Source organism: Akebia trifoliata, chromosome 11 (assembly GCF_017979445.1).
Source record: "Akebia trifoliata isolate Shusen 1 chromosome 11, ASM1797944v1, whole genome shotgun sequence".
Lineage (NCBI taxonomy): Eukaryota > Viridiplantae > Streptophyta > Magnoliopsida > Ranunculales > Lardizabalaceae > Akebia > Akebia trifoliata.
Window position 1 is genome coordinate 50,300,084 of NC_141385.1, and position 9,966 is coordinate 50,310,049.

The 9,966-nt window shown below is 35.2% G+C and overlaps 1 protein-coding gene across 1 annotated transcript; it reads right to left on the minus strand.

Moving 5' to 3' along the window:
- Positions 1-1,750: 1,750 nt before the first annotated feature.
- LOC147392468 (ethylene receptor-like) lies at positions 1,751-9,352 on the minus strand. The gene is made up of 7 exons (XM_086458272.1): positions 9,218-9,352; positions 5,948-6,892; positions 3,976-4,344; positions 3,564-3,830; positions 3,369-3,496; positions 2,914-3,111; positions 1,751-2,323 (listed from the first exon to the last, which is right to left on the minus strand). The coding sequence occupies exons 2-7, from the start codon at positions 6,848-6,850 to the stop codon at positions 1,984-1,986; spliced, it is 2,205 nt and encodes a 734-aa protein (XP_086314398.1). The 5' UTR covers positions 6,851-6,892; positions 9,218-9,352; the 3' UTR covers positions 1,751-1,983.
- Positions 9,353-9,966: the final 614 nt, after the last annotated feature.

Sequence of the window (9,966 nt, forward strand, 5' to 3'; positions counted from 1 at the left end):
CAGACCACACCACACAACGGACAAAAGTCCACAGCAGTCATGTTTGATGCTTAATTTATTGGAGAAGTCATGCCAACGTGCCAACGGCTGAGATGCCTAGAAGAAGAATACATGACCTAGAGATTAGTACAAATTTCATACGGTTTTGTTTGTCTGGAGTCCTTGAGAGAAGTCTTCTAGTCTCATCCGCGTGTCAGATACTTAGATACCCAAAATGGTACTAAATTTTTTTTAGTAGTGATTTTCTGATTCCTGAGCTGTGTATCCCAATGCATAAAATCTATAGTTGTAGCACATGCCACGTCGGAAGAGTTTTTTGAGTATACCACATGGGGGAGTCCAATTATTATGATTCTATAAAATATTTAAAAAAAAAATTAAAATAATGATTTTCTGACACCCCCACTAAAAGATGCTCCATGACATGGCATGTGTTAGTCATAGATTTATTTCTTAGATGTACAACTACACATATTTATGAGGATGTACAATAATGTATCATGAGAAAAAAAAATCTATGGTTCTAGTGCATGTCAAGTCCGGGAGCGTAACTCAAAGAGTGCATTTATGATTCATTCAGAGAGTGTTGGCAAATCTTTCTTTTACCTTTTAACACCTCGAGATCAACAATGATGAGTTTTAATTTGTTATTGATGCAACCTTCTCCTCCATGGATGTCGCCTTCGGGACATTAGTATAGTATTAATATTTGTCAAAGAATCTTTGATGTTTAGGTTAGTTTGAAAAGTCAAAATTTTTATATAAATTTCTTTTAAATGCTACTCTCGTAGTTTTCTAATGCTACTCTTCCCTTGGTCCGTGCAATCTCACTCGGATGTGCTCTAGCTAGCCCAATTTGATAGTAATTTCAAGACTACATGGGATTGGATTCAATTTGGTAATTTTAACCATACATATAAATCTATATAACTTGATTACAAGTCCATAACAAATAGTGTTGTTACTCTCATTATTATTATTATTAGTATAAAACATTTTCAAATTGACACCTCGAGATAAAAATTACTAACTCCATCAAAATTCATGTCCTTAATACCGTTGTGGTACTTGCCAAATTTACAAACTTTAATTTCTAATTCAAATTTACAATCCATTTTTTATTAGTAAGAACCATATTTAAAGCAAAAAAAAACTTGTATTGTCACGCCAACCCAATGGCGTGGCAATATAAGTTTTAATGAGTTAGGGTGAATTTAGAAAAAGTTCAAGTAAAAATATTGTTTTACTTATGGAGGCTTTTTTTTTTCCATTACCCAAGTGTGATCAATCACCAGCAAACACTTTCATGAAGAAATCTACTTCCTCAGCCTCATAAGAAAATTGATTTTTCTGAGTACGTTTCTCTAGTCGGATGTTTAACCTAGAACCAACCTAAGAAATCTAAATTGCTGCTAAACTATGCATTGGAAGGATTAAAGACAGGTTGAGTTGGAAGACCTTTAGAATCACACTAAGCAAATTCTCTTGTTTGAAGATGATTTGGACAAACATGTTTGCCCTTCAGCCTATCTAATATAATTCAAAATGAAATTAGGGTTGTTCAACACACAAAATTACCTAACTCGAGCTAACCCAAGCTCAACCCAATTTTAGAATATCAAGCTCAGGTTGAGGGTTTTGCCACTTAGGTTGAGGCTGGGTTTACCCTCAAACCCACCCAGATTGCAGCCCTAATATACAGGGAAAGACTCAAAAGAACAGATTCTGCAGCAATACTGTACAAACAAGGTCAACAAAACCCAAATTTTCCCCATCTTTTCATTTATATGCAGTCTCTGTTTATTCACACAACGATTTTGTATAAAGACAAGCCCAACCCATCTTCTACAGTCACTTTGGCACCACAACACAACCCCAAAGAACGTTAAAAGTCAGCCTGAAATTTTGCCCTAACAAACTCACTGTCCTACTATCTTTTGCACTTTGAATTTCATCTCCCGAAACAGATCTTTGTTTCCCTTACTACTTGACCTCAAGGACCTCAGACAAAACACTCCTCATCTTCTCAATTGAAACCGGTTTCATTACCACATTATCAAAACCAACCCTTAGGCAGTTCTCCTTCGTCACTCTATCTGTACCCCAAGTAAGTGCTACAAGGAACGGCCTCATATGATATGATGCAAATCTTTCATGTATTCGAACTGCCACTTCATACCCATCCATCCCAGGAACGGATACATCAATGAATAGTACCTTGTGTTCCTGAGAAACAGCCCGCAAACACTCTTCACCTGAGCTAACTACTGTTACATCACATCCTAGATGCTCAAGAAGTCCCTTTGTCACCATCCTGCTAACCCTGCATCACCACAAAGGAAAATGTCCTACATTTCATTAGTAGATTCATCTCATGCTGAGCAATAAGGCATACAGATTTCACTAGCATAGCAAGATACGGGTTCTATTGATCATTTTTTAACGATCCAACCATACAATGAGTTCATGTTGGCGAGAGTGGAAACTATCCTCAAAACAGATCAATTCATTCAAAAACATTCGTAACCTCGAAAAAAGGTTGCTTGAAATTGGAAAAATCTGGACTGTAAATTAAACTATAATTCAGATCAACTTTTCATATTGATAGTAATATTAGAACGGACTGATTTTCGGTAAGGTTTGATCATCTTGGTGAAGATGACTCACAATATGATTGGATAGTCTAATGTGATATTCATGTGGGCCCTATAAGCAGGAGAGAAACTAAGGTGCAAGAATAGTATATATACCCTCCTCACTTGAGACCCGAGTAAACTATCAAGAACAGTTGAAATAAAAAAAAACTCCGGAAGGACAATCCAGAATGATCTGATTGACTTAGCTTCAATAGGATAAGTTCCAAACACACAATTAAACTCTTAAAATTGTATCAATGATGGCCATCTTACTGACCCATTGTCGTCCATAATGAGTGCTTTGAGTCCTGGAAAAATTGCTTGACCATAACCAGCTTGAACTTTAGTGACAAAAGGATGCTCAGACTCATTTGAGTGATCTGCTATACCAAGTTTTACAATAAATGTACAAGTACATCCTTTGCCAAGACCTTCACTTTCAATCCAAATATGCCCCTTCATGAGATTTACAAACCTGGTTGTACCATAAGAAAATTAAAACATTATGGTTGTATTCAGATAACAAAAAATAATGAAAAAAAAGGTCTATAGCCTATTAAAGTCGGTATATTTACAATGGGTCTATGGCAGACTAGAGTCGGTATATTTACAATGAAAACAAAATGGGATTTTTAAACTACAGGTATAGAAGGAATGATTGAATCATTACCACATTGGCTCTTAATAAAGAAAAAAACCTCAAGAGGGTAAAGAACCAGTAATATATAATACCTCTTGCAAATAGCAAGTCCAAGTCCTGTGCCACCAGAATTTTTACATCCAAGAGAATGACATTGTGCAAACTTGTTAAATAAATTAGGAATATCCTGGGGACTTATTCCTGATCCTGAATCCTTTACCTGCATGAGAACATCAAGGACTGTTGGGTATCTTCCATAAGAAATATAAACTGTAAAATAAACCAACCTGCACTCGCAAATAGAAGCTAGTAGAACTTTGCACTGGAAAATATTCAGCAGCCCAATCATCCCTTAAAGATTCAGATTTTGCAACACAAGCAGTGATTGAGATGCTGCCCTCTTTTGAGAACTTCACTGCATTGCCGGCAACATTTACAATCGTTTGCATGAGACGTCTTTCATCACCAACAGCATACTCGGGCAAATCCAGAGCCAAACTTAATGAAACCAGTAACTTTTTTACAGATGCAACTGGCTTGATCAAGTTAACAACCTTCAAGACAAACAGAAATCTTCTCATATCAAACCAAATCTAGCAGAAATTGGAACCTAAACATCTAAAAAATCACATGACCAAGTAGAATCCCTCCCAAAAAAAAATTATAATTCAATTAATGATAGTGGATAAAGAAACCTACATCTTTGAAAACCGCATGAAGGTTAAAAGTCCCAACATCCAGTTCAAGGCTTCCATCTTCAAGCCTTGAAAGAACTAAAACATCATTAATGAGTGTCGCAAAGAGGTTACTGCTCTTTAGGATTGTTTCGACCATGAGGCGTTGTTCAGGAGTCAATTCAGTTTCTTGAAGTAGGGAAGAGAGTGCAATAATTGCATGCATAGGGGTTCTCATCTCATGGTTCATTACTGCAAGGAAGTCATTGCGAGCACGAATGGCTGTTTCTGCTTCTCTCCTCGCCAGATCTAGTGCAACATTTTGTTCCATAAGCTGATCCCTTGCCCTCATAGATTCTTCTAAGATTGAAGCATGTGAAAGAGCAACAGCAACCTATACCAAAAACAAGATTTTAATAATAAGCACCTCCTAGAACTGATAATCATCAAATAAAGAGAGTTGCTTCATTGCAATTAATACAACCAATAAAGTGTGCACTTCATCACAGTGCAATATTAGTGTCCATTAAACTACCGAAAACTCAAGAAAACTCAATTCAAAACATTATTTCTCCTTGAAAGTAATTTTGCACTTTGATTAAACTAGGGGGTTAGTTCAATTTATTCGAAATAAATCTGGGAAAGTTTCAGGAAAAAATATTGGGAAGATTCTGAGGATCATACAAATGATGATTATGGGTCTCTTCCCAAAAACTGATCATAAAATAAGGCAGCTCTAGACCATCGTACAAAACATGCAAGTTAAAATACCTTCAACTATAAACAAGTAAATAACTAGAATCCAAAAAAATTGATTAAGTAAAAGTAACCAAAACTGGAAACAACCACATCAAATATGACAAGCATAACCAAAAAGCAAACCATAAGTGTAAAAGTTATCGGATCAAACCAGCTTTATACAATTTGGACAAATCCTAAAGTAAAATGGCCCTGTGAAACCAAGAACTCCGGATATTAAAGCAGCGCATTATTACTACAAAAGAACATGTAAAAGAGTACACTTATCCATCACTAATAGAATTTGACAAATGGTATGATTTATGCAATGCACACAGATTCATTTGATGGAACGACTGCAGATAGACATTAAAGACTGCATACTTCACATTACAATAAAAAAAGGACAATTACCAAAAAAGGGTTGATATTTTAATTAATTAGCAAAAAAAGAATTATTTAAAAAATAATACAAAAAATGATTTAACACGTTGGACTGTCCAACATTTTTCAAATTGTTGAACAATCCAATGTTTTATGCTTTTGTATCTTTTAAGATGCCAAAAATGTTCATGTTTATCTAAATGCTGGACAGTCCAGTGTTTTATTAAGCTACGGTTATCATATGAGTCAGTCTAGCCTGACAACTTAGTAAGATTTCAAATCTTACGAAGCGTTGTGAGCTCATATGTTGGCATCCAACAACATGATCCAATGCCACAGGCTTGTAGAGGTTGAAATTCTAAGAAATTTGAAGGAAAGAAATTGAAAAAATATATATTTTTATTTTTTTTTTACCGTTGAATTTTAATTTTAAGTTTTGGGGGTTTTGTAGCTGTCCATTTTCAACACCTTGGATCAAGCTCAAAATATATACATATATATATTGAATCTGACTTTTTCCATGAAATCTAGAAGGAAAGTGTTTTCCCATCGTAATTGTATAAAGTATTGGACGGTCCAGCAGTTTAGATATGGGTGGGCATTTTTGGTATCTAAAAATATATGAAAGCATGGTTTAGATAGCATGGGCATTTTTCGTATCTAAAATGATATGAAAGCATAAAACGCTAGACCGTCCAGTGACTTCCAAAAATGCTGAACAGTCCCCGTTTTAAATTCTTTTTATCATATTTTAGAAGTTATCATGTTTTTGGTAAATAAATAGAAAATCAATCCTTTTTTGATAATTTTCCCCCAAAACAAAATCTACAATCATATGCGGGTAAGTTGCAAAAGATACAAGAGCGCATTCGAACCTGATCGGCTACCACTTCAACAAGCTCCATCTCATGGACATGCCATTGCCTTGCACTGTCAGAGGGAAGCATCAAGACCATCAATGCGAAATTCGAAGAATGCTCTGGCCAATCATTAGTTTGGAAATTGGAGAGATGTAATAGTGGGACACGCACAGCAACAACTTCCCCAGGCATATATTTTCCCGCAAGAGGTCGAAGTCTTGCCACTGGGCAATTTGGTGATATTTTTACTGCACGGTTGCTACTAAAAATTTGATTGATCAAGGGAAGCTGAATAGGTACAGTAATTCCAACAGGGTTTTGGGGGCATAGTGTATAGGAAAGTTGAAGCTCCAAACCAGTACATTTTGGCATCCACAATGCACACTCCTCCAGGTCCAAAGTTCTACCCAACTCAACAAGAGTGGTCTTTAATATAGTTTGTCTGTCAAGGGTGCTTCTAATCTCATGAGTTAGCATTCTGACATGTCGGCCTGTTTCTTCCTGAGTCATAATAAGTCCCATCTCCCGATCAAGCTCCGCAGCCTTATTTCTCAAATATAGCTCCCTTGTTTTAACACTCAACAAATCAGGAATAATGTGCACAAGCATAAGGGCTGTTGCACATGACACGATAGCAGTCAAAGCCTTAGAAATGGTCATTACAACTTCCACAGTTCTCGAATGCAAGCCGAAAGTCCATAGGTTGATAAAATGTGTTGCTCCACAAAGAATAATAAAAGCGCCAAATTGCACAAGCACCCATCTATATGGAAAAACTGCAGATTTCTTTACGAAGTAGATTAACTCGAGGGGGATAGAAAAATAGGCAAGTGCAATAAAGAAATCTGAGATGTATTGGTAGTTCATGAATAGATCATCAAGTGGATATTGAGGCTCGATGCAGTTGCACGACTCCATCTGATATTGAAAAAATTCAACAAATGTCTCCTTTTCACATACCTGAGGCAAAAAAAATAAGATAACTGAATCAACCTATTATAGGAGCATACAAATGATTAATATTTCACAAAGCAGTCTTTTGACTTTTTTTGTTAATTATGGAAAGAGCTTGATGTGCTCGATAATAGAGATCTGGCAAAATTTGAACAAATGTCACAGACAACAAACAATTATATTATTTTTCTTTTCCTTTTTTCTTTTTCCCTTTTCTTTTTCTTTCTTTTGATAGGTATAAGAGTGAAGGTCGGATTTTGATCCTAGGTCAGTTTTACCAACTTACCAGTCGACAACATACAATTCTTACATTCAATAAACATAAAAATAAATAAAAATAATAGACAAGGAAATGAAAAATCTATACAATAAAATAAGACAGTTGTCCCCCCTCTTTATCCCCCATATAAAAAGGGGTTGGAATTTAATCTTGCCATCAATCTCGAGGAAAATTTACAATTTTCTTTTTTGTTTCCCTCCTTTCCAAACATGCCCCTCCAACTTTTTTGTCTTTCCTCTTCTATTCCCTCTTTCCAATAATACCCTTCAACTTTATATATTGCCTCTTCTAGGAAGTGGCATGTGCAAATGCACATGTACTATAAGGGTCTTTTTGTAATTAATAATATTAATTAAAGAATTTTAAGATAAATAGAATAAAGATGTTTTTTTGTAATTTAAAAAACTAACTATTGTGATTTTAGGGTTATGAGAATAATAAAATTGTAATTTTATTGATTATTGACAAAAATGACCTAGACAATACTAAGTTTAAACGTAAAGATGGGGGTATTTTGGGATTCCAAATTTTGGTGTCCAACCCTAGGTTACCAGATTCGCTTTTGAAGAACTAAATCGCTAACCGGTTCGAACAAATCCAGTTCATGGTACTGTTTGTGAAACACAATGAATCTAACGAACTTTGATATTTTATCATGTTTTATACCCTCCATATTTTAATACTATTTGAGACATATCCCTAAACTTTAAAATTGATTGCATGCCCATTTGACCTTAGTCTATACTAATAGACTAATGAAAATTGACTAAATACCCTCATCTTCAACCTATAAATAAAAATTCAGATCTTTCTTCCAAGATCTAATATCTTCAACATCTTTTTTGACCCTACTCATCACTTCAAAGACACTCATCTCTGTCTACCCCTATGAACCGGGTTCATTCTTGATTGGCAAATCGCAAATTGCAAACCTGAATTCGAACCAAGCAAACCCACGAATCAGATAACATAGGCCCAACCACTTATATTCGGCCTTCTCTCATGAGTCTGAATCTAGAGCAGTGTTCCGTTCCTATAACAACATAAGGTGTCTACGTGGCACACTTTGATTGGAGATTAAACACATCGGGTTGTGTGCAATGAAGAAAACAGTGTATTTTAAACTCCTACTAGAACGTGTCACGTAGACATCATTCCTATTCCATTCTATAAGAACAAGACACCTCACTTATCCAGTTATCCTAATTCCTCTTGTTATAGTAGTGAAGACATAAGTGATGTAGCGTCACTATATAGTATATGATGGACAGACAAAACCAATTTACCTTTTATATGGGAAGAGGATACCCCTCCAACTTTATTGTCTTTCCTCATTTCCCCCCATTTTCAATAATACCTCTCTTAACTTTACTGTCTTTCCTCTTTTAGCCCCTTAACCCTAAAGAGGATGCTTGTGCTAGTAGGCACAGGCAAACTCTATTCAAGAATAAAACATGAAGGCCAATGGTTATGATGAGAGTGAAAAATAGCATGAAGGAAAAGAACAAATTAAAAGAGGAAGAAAATGAGAAAATTCAAAACCCCGACCAATTTCGACCGAGCCTTACACAATATTACCAGTTGGCCTAAATTTTGAAGGTCTAAATCTTTTGTTTTGGATTTCAGAAATTATCAAAATCCCAACCAATTTCAACCGAGCCCTATAAAATATTTCCATTATCTTAATTGAAATATCACGATGTCAAGATTTGAACCAGGAATGAAACTGATGTTGAAACACAGATGGAAATGAGGGTTTCAGGATCATCGACTACACATGAGGCTCTTGAGATGTGTAGAATCAATAGTTCTTTGTCTAATGGATCTTTACTTTCTAATTCTCTGTCCAAGAGTTGACAGTGTGTATCAAATCTAGATGTAGAAGAAAATTTTGATTGCAGTTTAACAAACTAAAAGCAGAACAAGAGAAAAAATTCAAACATAAGATATCATTGTCAAATGTTCGTCTCCTGACATGCATGAAGCTACAAATGAGCTCAAAACGCTAAAATAAGAGTATTCAAAACCCTAGATATCAATCGAAGTCTCACCAAGTTCAGGTTTTTTTTTTCTTCTTCTTCTCTAATCGATGAAGCTGGCGATCACAAGGGGGAGCTACCATCGTCCTCTGCACATATTTCTTCTCCAAGGGTCTTAAGTTGCCCAAATGGAATTAATTTAAATGTACGAAGGCTAGTTATTCTGTGTATCCGGATGTATGATAGTACAGCGCTTCTCTAGTTTCAAACACTTACGTGGAAATTAGATAAACGTTTCTAATAAGAATTGGTTTATGTTTTTGTTATAACATATTAAGTTACAACTAGGTGTATTGAATCAGTGTTCTATGCATGCACAATCCATTTTGAGAATGAAGGGATATTTGAAGGTGCAATGTATCGAGCCAAGACTTGTACAAAGTTGGTAAAGGTGGGACCCTTCGGTGCTCAATTTGGACAACATTTGCCATTTCCTTTGGTTGGGCCTACACACCGAAATCATCTCGATTGATTAATAATTTCTAATCCATGGATTTGGGTATTTTCCATCACTTCAAACATGTCAACATTTATAGAGAATCCAATGGACATTATAACAAATAAAATTGATTTTCAGATTCGCTAAGGGATTGGTTGAAAAATGATCACATCATATGATTTTTCTAATTTTGGTATTTGGATAAATAAAATAATAATTACATATTTAAATAACATCGATGAACATTTAGTTACCTTTTTAATTAAGAGCAAAATAATAAATTAATTAAAAAATGATTAATTGATTTCATAAGGCTCTACAT

What these genes read in the sequence shown, in the direction of transcription:
- LOC147392468 (XM_086458272.1), bottom strand. Translation starts at nt 6,850, where the DNA reads ATGGAGTCGTGCAACTGCATCGAGCCTCAATATCCACTTGATGATCTA. An exon ending in TTCATGCGGTTTTCAAAGAT is followed by an intron (nt 3,831 to 3,975) that starts GTAGGTTTCTTT and finishes TTTGTCTTGAAG; the next exon opens with GTTGTTAACTTGATCAAGCC. An exon ending in GCTTCTATTTGCGAGTGCAG is followed by an intron (nt 3,497 to 3,563) that starts GTTGGTTTATTT and finishes GTTCTCATGCAG; the next exon opens with GTAAAGGATTCAGGATCAGG.